The 15,416-nt window shown below is 36.4% G+C and overlaps 1 protein-coding gene and 1 non-coding gene across 2 annotated transcripts in view; both read right to left on the bottom strand.

Annotated features, from left to right (window-relative positions):
- Positions 1 to 15,416, bottom strand: part of PolE2 (DNA polymerase epsilon subunit 2) — a 37,453-nt gene that overhangs the window by 3,959 nt on the left and 18,078 nt on the right. The window contains exons 6-8 of the mRNA XM_069842876.1: positions 14,424 to 14,565; positions 12,554 to 12,789; positions 5,206 to 5,389 (exon numbers count right to left, since the gene is read on the bottom strand). Of these exons, the coding sequence (XP_069698977.1) occupies positions 5,206 to 5,389; positions 12,554 to 12,789; positions 14,424 to 14,565 (562 nt within the window). The remainder of the gene's footprint in view (positions 1 to 5,205; positions 5,390 to 12,553; positions 12,790 to 14,423; positions 14,566 to 15,416) is intronic.
- TRNAY-GUA (transfer RNA tyrosine (anticodon GUA)) lies at positions 11,289 to 11,360 on the bottom strand. Its single transcript has one exon. It is a non-coding gene; the product is annotated as a tRNA-Tyr (tRNA).

The raw sequence follows: 15,416 nt of genomic DNA on the forward strand, positions 1-15,416 counted from the left end.
TAAATCATTTTTATGCCTTGTAGAATAGCTATGCACTGAGCTATTTGTAGTAAAATTATTAATATTTGTTTGTACATACATTAAACAACTTAAAATATACAAAGACGGTACAGTTAAAATTTCAAGTCTCCGAAATAAAGGTTTACAATGTGTACGGTTATCAACATTACAAATTATTCTTACTATCCTCTTTTGTAGTTTCAATAACTTTATTATTTTAGGATCGTTACCCCAAACTATTATTCCATACGTCAGATAGCTATGGATATAAGCATAGTATACAGATTTTAGCACTTCAACACTAACATTTGTTTTTAATTTCCTTAATATAAAAATACCTTTGTTAAGTTTCTTAGATAGTATGTCAATATTGACAGTCCCATTTAAGTGTAGATTGTATATGCACTGCTAAAAATTTGACATATTCTTTGCAATTGATTCTATTGTTTAAGGAAAACTCTAAGTTCTGTATCTTCTCTTTGTTTAAGCAAAGAGAATTAGCTGAACACCAATTTCTATTTTTCGGTTGACTGCATCAAGATCATTAATAATTTTCAATCTATCGTATCCAGTAATTGTTATAGCAAGATCATCCGCATATAAATATGACTTTATGTATTTGCCATCAATTATATAGGGTAAGTCATTTACATAAATAATGAATAAAATCAGTCCCAAAATGGAGCCCTGAGGTGCACCATGTTAGTAGTTGTGTATTGAGAAAAGCTGTTACTCATGCATGAAATTGATTCGTCAAGAATACAGTAACACAGAACATACTGTGGGGAAAAAAATGTGTTCTGTTGTTGTTGTTGTGGTCGTCATCGTGTTGTTGTTCCTATGGCAGATGGTTGAGACATTACCACAGTCTAATACATACAGTCACGCAACTCATACGTATAAAATATGCCAACATTTGACAGCTGGCGCGACAGTAGCCCTCTAGCGGCAGGCAAGTTAAAAGTGTGCACACGACATGATAACACATCAGAAAACGGGTTTTGCATAATTTATTTTATATTTTTATGCTATACAATAAGTGTATATGGTTCTTACTAATTCTACTTTAGAATCCTGGAAGAATTTCACACGCAGTTAATCTACAAGTTTCAGAAGCTGGGAATAAACGTAATTCTTTCTGCTCCTTACAACTAAATCATGGCCCTGATCACGTATCATGGTTTGAAATAATATAATTGTTCGTGCGTTGTCGGTTAATTCAATTTATTACTAAATATATTGTGACAGCGACGTGAGATTCGAACTCACGACCAGCGTCCCGCAAGAGAGAAGATCGCGCGGAGCACTTTGGGATGGCGCGCGGCGGAGAGGGGAAAGGGCCAACGCGGCGAGAGAGTGCGCGCGCATCTGGTGCTGGTAGAGAGGAGAGGGCTCTGGATTTTTCTGGAGTACCATCTCTCGAGACGCGTGGAACTTTCGAGGTTACGTCGCTGTGGTTACAAATTAAGGACGCGAAGGAACGACAGGAGTTTTCAGTTGATTAGTCAGCCAGTCAGTGAGAAAACCAGAGCAAGCAAGCCAGTCTTGTGTACCGGAGATCGACTCGAGTGTGTGTCCGCAACTGTATCAGCATCCAAAGGCCTGAGTTCGAGTGCAGTGGACCGCAGTTGGAGGGACCTGAGTTCGAGTGCAGTGGACCGCAGTTGGAGGGACCTGAGTTCGAGTACAGTGAACTGTCTCTGAAGGTCTGTGGTTCGAGATACTGTGAACGTGAGTGACTGAGCTAGAAGAACTGTGAACTGAGAACTGATAGTTCTGATTTGTAAATAGTGCTTTGTAAATATTAGTTAAGATTAACAGTTCATTGTTGTTCGTACTAGTCCAAGTAAATTGTCATTGTCGTCAGTGGAGTGCTATAACGAATACTGTGTTGAGTGAAGATCCAATTGTTGACGAGAGCGTTTAAGGTGAATTGTAGAAAGGAATTATTGTTGTGACGAATAAATTACATTGTTGTTACTAATAAAATTTACAATATTTATGAATCATTGGAACTTTGTATTTCATGTGAGAAGAGTAAAAATTGGTAGCTTCAAAACTGTAGGGCATATCTCGTAGGGTACATCGCGTGGTGAACTCTTCTCCCTATTTCCTGAGAAATTAACGATTTTGCATACCGCAAATTGGGATAAACTCGGCCACTGAGGTAAACATTAATATGAAGTTCATTATTTTTCCATTTCTTAAGACCCGATATTTCCTTTATTATTTTGAGTCACAAATAGTGCTGATGTATGGTTTAAATGTTTATGGCAAGTTTACCGCATTTTACATTACATTTCCAGTTTTCACACATAATGCCTAATTTTAACTTATCCTACCTATATAATACGTAATTTACGTGCACTTACTGTTAATATGACGCAGGTGAGAACAAATAAATGAACACACAATTTTGTTGAAAAAATTGTAACTTCAATTGACTCAGAAAGTGTAGGCCTAATTTTATTTTCAGAGCAGAAGTGGTGTAAGTCAAAAATGGGTAATGAGGGGTTAAAGTAAACATTCTGTAAAATACAGCGCAAAGTGGCAGTTAATATTGAATTTATTTAAACTATTAATAGTCAGTGAATAGCACGAAGGATATATTAATTGCTACTTTGCGCTGTGTTTTACAGAATTTTTACTTTAAACCTCATTACCTGATTTTGACTTACACCACTTCTGCTCTGAACGGCTCAAATAATCACTGGGAATGTAAAATCAACACCAATAACAGTCATGCAAATTATTACAGAAAAGATTGCTTTTTATATTAAATTTAAAAAGGCTCTTTTATTTCTTGAGAACTTAATACGTCTGCCACATGAATCTACACCAACACATCAGAAATTTATCGACACAGTCTGGATTTATTCAAGAAGTGAACATTTTGCAAAAGGATTACAATACTCCATGAATTCTTGCAAAATTAACACCATGATCCCTACTTGAATGCTATATAACATTCTTGAAAAATATAAAGAAAAAAACACGAATACAAAAATTATGGAATTACTTGCATTAAAAACTGTAGATATATTATCCAAAATCGGAATGGTTACACATTTACACATATGATCTCTGCAAAAAATAATATACTGTAACAGGTATTTACTTTGTTTTTATTTAAACTCTCCTTCCTGACATACAAATAGGTAACCGATAACTAATAAATGTTTTATAGAACACAATACGTAGGCTACCTACAGCGTGGATTATTGGTTATGACTGATTTATGGTTTTCTCTTGGTCTTTAGGGAATCTGAAGAACGACAAATTCGGAGATTTAAACTTGTTGTTACTGCAATTTTCGTCATTGCACACATTGCCTTTATTCCGACGCATGATTAAAACGTTATTATAACATCTCGCATCCCTTTAAAGCACGTGCTCGCTGTATCAACCCTATGACCAGTGCCTTGCCTGCCGCTTGGGCGCTAGTGTCGCGAATGTTGGCAAAAAAAAGTGTTGAAGTTGCGCGACTGTATATATTAGACTGTGACATTACCTCATCATACCTCTGGGATTCCAGTAGAGTTTGATGGTGTTCTTGAGCTCTTGTTGATTGCTGCAAAGATTATGGCAGTGGAATAGATGTTCTACGTCCATGATGGAGTTTAGCATTTGGCATAGTGCACTGACTTAATTGGTATATACAATTTTTTTTTTAACGAGTTGCTAAGCAGTTATGCCCTTTGAGTCTGAAGTTTGCTACAGTTTCCTTTTATAATCTGCCTAGATTTTGTGACATCCCTCCATTTCTTTGTGGCTGCCTATTCCTTCACTTCTTTAGCGTATTTTGCTGCCATTCTAAGATTCAAGAGTTTCATCAGCAAATCAGCTCGTAATGTTGTTCTTTACTCTATATTGTAGTGCCTTTCTTTGCTTGTGGGAAAAGATAGTGCTACGACACTTTTTTGATCATATATAACTTACTACTACTATTTTTATTAATATTATTATTATTTAGTATTACTATTATTACTTCTAGTATTACTACTACTATTATTACCAGACCATGGAATTTTATGCAATTGCATGTTTTTATTGATTTCACATACTGGAAAAGTAAAAGTGGATCTTTACTGATCATAGTTTTTATGTTCGAATGAAGCCAACTTTATTTTGCATAAATGGCAACCACAGAAGAAAAGTATCCAATCAAACGAGTATTTGAGAGTCTATACAGATGGTTCACTATGCAACAAATATCTTGCAGCAGGATCAGGAATATACTGTGAGCTCTTCTCTCATTATACAGGGTGTTTACAAAATACGGGGCATAATTTCAGGTATGTATTTCCCACATGTAGACAATCAAAATAGTTCATTACAACATGTGTCCGGAAATGCTTCATTTCCGAGTTATGGCCTTCACAACATTGAAATTCACCGGAACGTTTTTCTTTCCGCAGGTCGTTGTCGTTACAGAAGATGTTCAAAATGTCCACCTCCTGCTTGAATACAGACCTCACATCGATGTCTCATTGACCTGCGAACACGATCCCAAACTCCAGGAGTATTGCATATGTCCTCAGAACATGCCACAATTCGATTCCGAAGGGATTCCAAATCAGGCACCGGAGACGAATAAACCAATGATTTTAAATGGCCCCACAAGTAGAAATCGAGAGGGTTCAGATCAGGTGAGCGTGGAGGCCAAGCAATTGGGCCACCTCTACCTATCCATCAATCAGGAAATCTTCGATCCAAGTACCGGCGAGCCGTACGACTGAAGTGTGCAGGAGTGCCATCATGCAAGAAGTGAATGTGTTGACGATTGATCAGTGGAGTGTCTTCTAAAACATGAGATATGGTTCCGGTGAATTTCAATGTTAAGGCCATAACTCGGAAATAAAGCATTTCCGGACACATGTTGTAATGAACTATTTTGATTGTCTACATGTGGGAAATACATACACCTGAAATTATGCCCCATATTTTTTAAACACCCTGTGTATATATATATATATATATATATATATATATATCTATATATATATATATCGAGAGAGAGGGGGGGAGGGGAGGGGGGAGAGAGCGAGGGGGGGGGAGAGAGAGAGACCTCGGAAATTGCCGCCTAGGTTGCTTAGGCCTAAATCTGGCACTGCCTGCCTGAAGTCTGGTCACATGGTAATACTAAGAAGAAAGAAATGTGTCAGAAGCTTCTTTACAATTAAAACACACACAGTAGATACTTACGTGATCAGGTATTTCCCCAGATGTAGGAAAATGAATGGTATTTCTACACATCTTAGTAACAAGATCTTCTCTGATGACTACAATCTCTTGTGTACAATACTGAATGCGACATGGATTTGATGTAAATATCGACAACGGAACTTTTTGCTGGAACTCTTCAGTAATAACTTTTGGTAAAGACATTCTGTAACATTGAAGATTTTTATCAGTTGATACTTTATAAGATGCAAAAACAACCACAAGAAATTAACATTTGAATATCTGCTACCCAAATGTAGCAAGTCAGTTATGCTCATGTATTCTATATTATTCCAGATGTGCAAATCATTGATTTAATAATATTTATAGTATTAATAAAATTCATACATAAAAATCGAAATAATTTTAAATTGTATTCTCATAGTTATAAAACAAAAGCTATGAATTCTTTAAGATTGTTTGAACCAAAATGCAACACTGTTACAGTATTTAATCATAGTAGTAATTTATGCCCAAGAATATATAACAAATTTATATATAAATATCCTAATCTTGTCAATTCTAATAGTTCTAGTATTAAATTTAAAAAGTTACGTATGGATTTTATAAAAATTGAAAAATTGTGAATTTAAATTTATATACTATAATTGCACAGTAGACATAAGACAAATTGTATTGTATAATTATTAATTTCAATTCAGGAATCCGCCCCTGAGCACGAGTTCTACTCTTTCAGGGGCGAGCTAAAGTTTTTCTGTATATTTTATATTTTATGTTACAATTATTAGCAAAATAATAAATAAATAAATAAATTGAGTCAATTGTGGTCAGTATGGGCAGAGATGGGACCAGAGGAAGATATGCTAAGAGGACAGGGTAATATGAATCTAAACCAAATGTACGAAACTCCTTACCATTAACTACAAAGTGATTGGAAATAAATTTAGTCAAAAACAAAAGAAAATGCGCATTGAGAAAAAAAAAAGTTAATAAAGAAAGGGGACTAGTTGGCAAGGAAGATAAATAAATGTGTTGTTGTTGTTTTCTAATGCCAGGCGTTTGACAAAGTCATTTGACCTCTTGCACTCCAATATTTTTCAAAGATATTGTCATGGTCAGCCACTGAAGCACAGATTTTGAGGTATTCCGAATCCATTTCTTGAGAAAAATGGCAAGTTGTAGCCGATTTAAGTGAACACCATATTTTAACGTTTTGATAAATAAATGTAGAATGCTACAAACCTTGATATATTACGAATACAGTAAAACTTCAGTTAACTGAATCTCTGTCAACCAAAAACTGGTTTAATGGAAATGTTGTTTTCTAATGCCAGGCGTTTAACAATAAAGTCATTTGACCTCTTGCACTCCAATATTTTTCAAAGATATTGTCATGGTCAGCCAATGAAGCACAGATTTTGAGGTGTTCCGGATCCATTTCTTGGTTTGAGTTGCACAATGGGCAGTTAGGGGACTGATATATTCCAAGTGAAAATGGCAAGTTGTAGCCGATTTAAGTGAACACCATATTTTAACGTTTTGGTGGCTACTTCATTCACACACAACCCCCAGAATGTCTGGAGGACCACACCTACTGTTGGTCGACGGGTCCATTGGACCTAGCTGGGAGATCTTGTTGATCACCAGCTTTCCCTCCTTAAGCCACTGGAGGACGATTTTAGTGCCATAGCAGGTCAGCACTAGGAACAGAAAAGTAGAAAGAGGAGGAAGGAAAGTGAAATGAACCCCTAGGCCTCGAATGCTCTAATGCCGTCGGGATCGAAGAAAGTAAGAGTTCAGTCAGAGGACTGGATAGGAAAGGGTAAAGCAGGAATTAGGTATTGAATAAAGGAAAATTATACCAAATTCAGCCATTAACTCATCAAGCTGACCAGTGCTAATTGATGAGTAGCCCCTCCCTTTAGTTCAGCTTGTAAAATTATGCTTACTAACAGCTGCACCACGGGAAGGTAGGGATGGGACATTGGGTATTTGTTCAGGTTGGTTCCTTAAAGCCTTCAATGGGAAGGATTAATGGCTCTCCCCCCTGTATCCGACAGATACCCTTTTGCAGCCAAACCAAATGTACGAAACTCCTTACCATTAACTACAATGTGATTGGAAATAAATTTAGTCAAAAACAAAAGAAACTGCGCACAGAGAAAAAAAAAATGTTAATAAAGAAAGGGAACTAGTTGGCAAGGAAGATAAATAAATGTAGAATGCTACAAACCTTGATATATTATGAATACAGTAAAACCTCAGTTAACTGAATCTCTGTCAACCAAAAACTAGTTTAATCGAAATGTGTAAGTCTTGTAACTGAATTGTTACAAAGAAATTTAAAAGTTACACTATAGACTGTAGATTGAGTAAAAATTTTGATCAGTTAACCAGGTGCCTTTAATCGATTAATCCATGGTTAATCGATTTTAAACAGCATCTGTAAGTTTGAACAAAACGCCCTACCAGTAATATCATTTCATAATTCAATATGTTATAAAGAATACATGTTTTCACAAATATTTTAATTTTATTGATGTATATTGCAAACAATTATTAAAAAGCAATAGCTGCTGATGATGCATAGAAAAAGTTAGAAAAAAAAAAGAACTATTGAATACTTTGGTTGGTTGGTCATGATTAACTACATATACTTTAATATTTTTATCTTTTTTTAGCGCTGCTTATACTTTATACCTTTATCCATATAGTCAACATGGAATATATTATTCTGGCATTTATTCTTGTTCTTTAGGTTATTCTCGTGACTATTTATTATTATTTTTACATTGATTTCCATTATATTTAATAATTTTGAATAGTGATGTTGTTGCATTTTGAATATAAATGTACTTAAGTAGTTTAATAGTTTGCACTTGTTTGTAGTCTTTGCCAAACACGTCAATATGTTGACAATGCTTCACAAGTTTACTTGTTATTTCAGTTTCTTTAACACAGGATGCAGGCTTCACTATCAGGTGCTCAAACACTGATTGAGAAGATGAACCAGAAGTAACATGTTAGTAGATGTAGATCCACCTTGGAAAGAGTGAACATGTTTAAGATAATATTGGAGACTATAGTCCCGTCACTCTAATTTCCGGCAGCCAATCGCGTTGCAGGTCGGCTACATTTAAACGTATGCATCTTGTGATTCGCTGAGGAAAACATTATTCATTTCTTAAGGCTCGATAAATACTTAATATAATCGCCCGCCATTTTGGCTCTTTCGTTGGCGTTCACAGAAACCACATGAAGATGTTATTTGCCGCTCAATTATTTGCTCAATTACAGTGTGTTTGATTCATTATCATAGGAGCTACGACATGATAATGTTTAACGGTGCGGCAAATAGATTCCTCGTCTGGTAGCTCAGCAATGAAAGCACAAAAATGACGAACGATACTACCTATCTAGACTTTATAGAGCCTTGACTTCCTAAGATGTAAGCAAAGAGGAGGAGTCATGTCTGGAATAACAGCGTCGCGACTATAATTGTGCTTCAGCTATAACTGAATGATTTTCCTTAGTTTTTAAATTTGGGGTCCACCAGTGTGGAGTAAAGGTTAGCATCCCTGACATTGAGATGAGCAGGACCAGCTTCAAATCCTGGTTGGGACAAGTTATCTGATTGAGGTTTTTTCCGGGGTTTTCCCTCAACTGAATAAGAGCAAATGCTGGGCAACTTTCGGTGCTGGACCCCGGACTCATTTTGCCGGAATTATCACCTTCATATCATTTAGATGCTAGATAACCATAGCAATTGATAAATCGTCATAAAATAACACACTAAAAAAATCAGTTTTATTTTTGTTGTTGACCCATTTTATTTACACAGAGTGATTCACGAGGATTTACTGTCCAAAGACATTCTGAGCAAAAAAATGTCATATAAACATGTGTCCTAATCTCAATATTTTCAGAGTTAGGCCTACATTAATTTGAAGTTGTTTGTAAAATACCATTATTCTTTAGTTTTAAGGGTAAAAAATATTACAGGAAAAGAATGAACTTTTCAGGAGTACCATTTCTTTACTTGGCTAGTATTCTGAAGCTAAAAATGTGTTGTGAATTCCATAGTTGCTTCCTACATATATATTTTTATGCTCGACCATGCCGAAATGTAGTAATTATACACCTGGCAGTAGTCCTTTAATGCACCTCAATTAAGTACACCTCTTCATTAAAGTTCAGGTGTTCAGCCAATGACATGTCACCTTTGTACCATTATAAAACCGCAAGTATCAATTATTCTCGGATATGCAATCGAAAGACAATTAGCGAAAAGTCATGGAGGCTGGAAATCCAATACTGTCGCAGAAGGTTATGTTCTATTACTATAATAATTAGAGTTAATTGTAAATAATATTCAAATAAATTCAATTTGTCATTCTCGTTTTTCAATTCTAAATCAATTTTCAGGTTATATCAGACTAATGTTCATCTTATTCTCTATCAAGGTCAATGACATTCGGCCTCGGAAAAAATCAATACTTTCGCGTCTGTGCACATCTCACAATTCAGGTCAGTTTGCACATAACCATTACATGACCTAATTTTGAATAATTTCAAGTTAGAAATATGGTCGAGCATAAAAAGTCGTATGAAACTTGCCTATAATGGTAATTAAGACGCTCGTATGAAAATAATGAAACTCGCTTGCGCTCGTGTCATAAACAAACATACTTGCGTCTTAATTACTACCATTATAGGCTCGTTGCATAATGTACAAAATTACATTTTTCCTACGCATTTATCAATAATTGTTACTCTTGTAAATGTTTTAAGACTGCACATTAGGATACATAATTAAACTCTAAAGAATCAATTTCCTGAAGTTGTATGAGTTGTAACAATTTTTGTGATAAGTGGGTAAGAATAATGTAAGTTTTAGTTAAAAATTGAAAAACAAAATCTGTACAAATTAACAAGACATTTTTAGCTTCAGAACACTAGCCAATTAAAGAAATGATACTTCTGAATAGTTCATTATCTATTTGTAATATTCTTTTATCCTTAAAACTAAAGAATAATGGTATTTTACACACAACTTCAAATTAATGTAGGCCTAACTCTGAAAATATTGAGATTAGGACACACGTTTATATGACTTTTTTGCTCACACGGGAAGTATCACACCCTGTATGCCGAAACTTGCCTCGAAACTTTAGTGACATAACCGATGTGCTACGAGAAAACCACGTGCAAAATATTTGCTGCCTGTTTTCACTGCAAGGCCCCGAAATCAAAGCTGGAATCCTTCTGTAGTTAGACGATAACACAGCGGAGCTGGACATCCCTGTCTCACTGGCGAGCGGAGTGGAGTGCGAGTGTGAAATGGAGTAAACTCTCTCGCGTCCCATGGTCTCAATGAAGCATAAACAAGAGACAGAAGTGACTTGTATTGATTGATTTCTTTCTTTCGCGTTTATGTTTCCCGAAGACGAAACAATATTCTTACGGAAATAAATCGTGGCGAACTAAAGTACATTAATCGAATTTGTCGGCCTGGTTGGCGCAGTTAGTATAGCGCTGGCCTTCTATGCCCGAGGTTACAGGTTCGATCCTGGATCAAGTCAATGGAATTTAAGTGTGCTTAAATGCGACAGGCTGATGTCAGTAGATTATTATTTTAATGTACCGAAGTACATATGATATTTCCATGCAGATATTCTGCGTCATCATACGATGAAAGAGTAATGGAACGGAGAAAAATTCTCTCCGGCGCCGGGATTTGAACCCGGGTTTTCAGCTCTACGTGCTGATGCTTTATCCACTAAGCCACACCGGATACAACTCAGACGCCGGTTAGAATCGTCTCAGATTAAGCTCCAACTCTTGGGTTCCCTCTAGTGGCCGCCCTCTGCACTACGTCATAGATGTCTATGAACGCAGGACCGAAGTCCACACATGTGCTGAGGTGCACTCGATATGAGTGACTAGTTGGCCGGGATCCGACGGAATAAGCGCCATCTTAAATCACGAAGTGATTTACGCATATCATATATATTATTTTAATGTACCGAAGTACATATGATATTTCCATGCAGATATTCTGCGTCATCATACGATGAAAGAATAATGGAACGGAGAAAAATTCTCTCCAGCGCCGGGATTTGAACCCGGGTTTTCAGCTCTACATGCTGATGCTTTATCCACTAAGCCACGCCGGATACAACTCCGACGCCGGTTAGAATCGTCTCAGATTAAGCTCCAACTCTTGGGTTCCCTCTACCGGGTTCAAATCCCGGCGCTGGAGAAAATTTTTCTCCGTTCCATTACTCTTTCATCGTATGATGACGCAGAATATCTGCATGGAAATATCATATGTACTTCGGTACATTAAAATAACAAAAAAAAATAATATATATGATATGCGTAAATCACTTCGTGATTTAAGACGGCGCTTATTCTGTCGGATCCTGGCCAACTAGTCACTCATATCGAGTGCACCTCAGCACATGTGTGGACTTCGGTCCTGCGTTCATAGACATCTATGACGTAGTGCAGAGGGCGGCCACTAGAGGGAACCCAAGAGTTGGAGCTTAATCTGAGACGATTCTAACCGGCGTCGGAGTTGTATCCGGTGTGGCTTAGTGGATAAAGCATCAGCACGTAGAGCTGAAAACCCGGGTTCAAATCCCGGCGCCAGAGAGAATTTTTCTCCGTTCCATTACTCTTTCATCATGTTAGTAGATTTATTGGCATGTAAATAGCTCCTCCGGGACAAAATTCCGGCACACCGACGACGCTGATATAACCTCGGTAGTTGTGAGCATTGTTAAATAAAACATAATATTTAACAACATTAATCAAATTTACGTTTTGCTCCGTGGAACTCATTGCAACAGTTCTCCTTTTCTTATACAATCCTCAACGTCATACTCGATACATTAACCCTGTAGCAGTCCGCTTGTATTACTGACCTGTTCGCTGCTGGTTGCCACACTCTACTGGTTTGCACACAGGAAGGGCTGTCCATTCCAACCTGTAGCGACTAGTATCCACTTCCCTATTGCTTATATGCATGATTCCGGGGTTTATTTCAGGGCCTTCAAGTGAAAACAGGCAGCTAATATTTTGCATGTGGTCTTCTTGTAGCACATCGGTTATGTCACCAAAGTTTCGAGGCAAGTTTCGGCATGCAGGGTGTGATTCTTCCCTTGTCAGAATGTCTTCAGAAATAAGCTCCGCAAGTGGCGGTAAATCCTCGTGAATCACCCTGTATATTCACTATTTAATGAGTTTTATTCTTGCTTATTTATTTGCTTTCGAATTATATAAAATGTCCACATTGCAGAATAATTACATTCATACAGTAAAACGTTCATTAAAACTCAACAATCATTCTATAATAATTAATTACCTGGGCAATATATTGGCAGATGGAGGATCAAAGGGTCCTGGAATAAATATGAACCTGCTTCTCTCAACCAGTTCTGGAAACTGAACAATAAGTTGTGCTAAGGCCTTGAATCCATTTTTGAGCACGCTCACATGTGAGCTTCCTTGCTGTGCAGACAGGAAGTTTCCCATAAAGACAAACGCAATGGGGGGAAAATCTGTGTATCCTGCAAACAGCACACGCAGCTTTTCCATCACCTGTAAGCAAGTATTAATATAATTAATCAAGTGCTCAGGCACTAGATTTTCTCAATTCTCTACTATGCCAGTAAATGTCGATGGTTTGTGCTTCTGCAAGTAGAAAACACATTTTGGTGATGTATAAATTCCAATTCTGAAGACAGTGAACTGTTCTTCTTTGAGAATTAGAAATCAAATTTTTAATTATTTTTTATTTCACACCAAGATTCTTCTATACAGTTAACATCATATATATATATATATATATATATATATATATATATATATATATATATATATATTAGTGGCGGTTCCTCGGGGGAGGGAAGGGAGGAATGTCCTCCTCACATTTTTCTTCTTTTGAAGTAATACCAAATAACATATGTCCTTTGAAATTCGAGGAAGATTCGATAATTTTTAAATTCTCAACTATAAAAAAACCTCGGCTGAACGATTTTTAAACAGCACGCGCTCATGTGCTGCTAGAAAACTGAGAGAAAGATGCGAGATTGTTTGTGTGGAGGAAAGCCAATCCATTCCTCCTTCACTGCAATTAACACACACAGACAACAGCGCACTAGCGGCCAGAAAAAAAAGCAGAGTTTTAAAGTATGTAAATGAACGGATAGGGAGGAGATCCTCCTGTGAATCAGCGCATGGGCAGGAAATAGAAACCGACTGGTCGTGCAGCAAGCTCGCTACCGCTGCCAACTAACGATGTTGCATTCAATCAGACTATAACACATCTAGCAGAAGGCACAATAAAAACAGTTTTAACGCAAAGCTATGAAAGACACCATATAAACTTTTTTTTTTTTTTTGAAATTATAAATCGAAAATATTATTCATTGCACTTTATATAGGCTACTATTCATGGTTTGAAACTTTCAAGGATATTTGAAAGTCAAAGTTGGGTTTATATAAAACTAAGAGGAAGTAGTTAGTTCTACGTTAGTATCGCAGATCTTTTTGGCCCCTGAAATTCACTTCCATTCCTTGTCTACTAGACAGGGCAACAGCCAAGTTGTCAGTTTGGTACAAATATATTTGAAATTGAAAGTAGGTACTCCAAACTGCATTATTTTTAACATAAAAAAATAATCGGCCACCGGCAGCTTTGAACAATAATGGTAGTATGACTTTACAAGAACTGACATTCTTCAAAAGCATGTGATACTGAACTTATAAAATGTACATGTGGCAACACAGACCACGTGGGTGGGTGCAGTGTTCTCGCTCTCCTCAGATTATTTTCCATTCCCATTTCCTTAAAAAAGTTCCGATTACGTGTTAGTAGCTATAATCTCTTCCAACATGTGTGATGCTGTAGTGTGCTCGAAAAATGCTGCGAGGTTGTGAATTTCCTTGCAATTGTTAATTTGTGCAATTATTCAACAATGAATGGAAGTAAAAACATAATATATTTTTGAAAATTTAGGAAACTCAGTTTACAAGAACAGATTATTGCTATACAGAAGGGAATACCAACTCCAACACTACCTGGTCTTACATGTATGCATGTAGGGTAATTTATAGCATGTTTCATTCAAGAAGGTGTCATTTCATGCTGTTAACTTCTTTCCTCCTCTTAAGAAATATGCAGGAGCCGCCAATGATATATACATATATAAATTATTAATAATGTTACAAACCTTAATATTGTCTAACCATATGTCTGCCAGAAAGACCATTACAGCATCCTCATTTTCTTGTTCGTATTTAGAAAGTTCAGTAGACATCTTAAGACTAACTTGTGACGGACCTCCGAAACTGTTTGCATTTCCAAAATATGCTCTGGAAATAAACACATCATTGATAATATCGTGTGCATTTAAATAATTGAAGGGCTCCCTGCAAAAAGGGGGTGGTTCCACTTTTTGGTCAAAGTAATGTTTTGCTTGTTTCACATGTTAAAAAATATGCCCGGTCTTTCAGTGCAAGAACACTGTTCAAAATAAATTGCACATTCTTCAGGGTCAATACAATAAAGAACCGTTAAAAATAATAATCATCCTATATTTTTGTTCCCCTCAATAAACTAAACAACTTTTATTGAAACATTTTTTCTGAAGAATAAATTGTTGAGCAGTTACAGAGTGTTTTCATTGAAGTATACAGTAGTGCAACAGATTACTAAATGAATAAGGAAATCAATAAATACCCAGTTATTTACTTTACATTATGTCATTAAGTTCTCAAAGTAGCCTCCACTAATATCTAAGCACGTGGTGATTCTTGTGGAAAGGTTTTCTCTAACTTTCAACAACATACAGGGGTTAATAGTGCGACAAATTTCATTTATTCGAAGTTTCATATCCTCTTTTGTTGTAGGTGGTGCTCTTATATCGAGTGCTATTTTTTAAAAAATTCCATGGTTTTATTTAAAAATCTGAAGATGCACCCCAGTGCCTCCTAAAGAGGCCCGGGGAAATATTGCCCTTATCACAATTTGGAAGACCCCTTCTGCCAATAAAATTTATAAGACAAGCATTCGGTTTTATCTACTCATTTAAGAAATATTAACTTGTAACACTTTATGTGGGCCACCCTGTATATATTCTAATAGAAATATTTAATATATATATTATTATAATGTACCGAAGTACATATGATATTTCCATGCAGATATTCTGCGTCATCATACG

This window comes from Periplaneta americana, chromosome 13 (assembly GCF_040183065.1).
Source record: "Periplaneta americana isolate PAMFEO1 chromosome 13, P.americana_PAMFEO1_priV1, whole genome shotgun sequence".
Classification (NCBI taxonomy): domain Eukaryota; kingdom Metazoa; phylum Arthropoda; class Insecta; order Blattodea; family Blattidae; genus Periplaneta; species Periplaneta americana.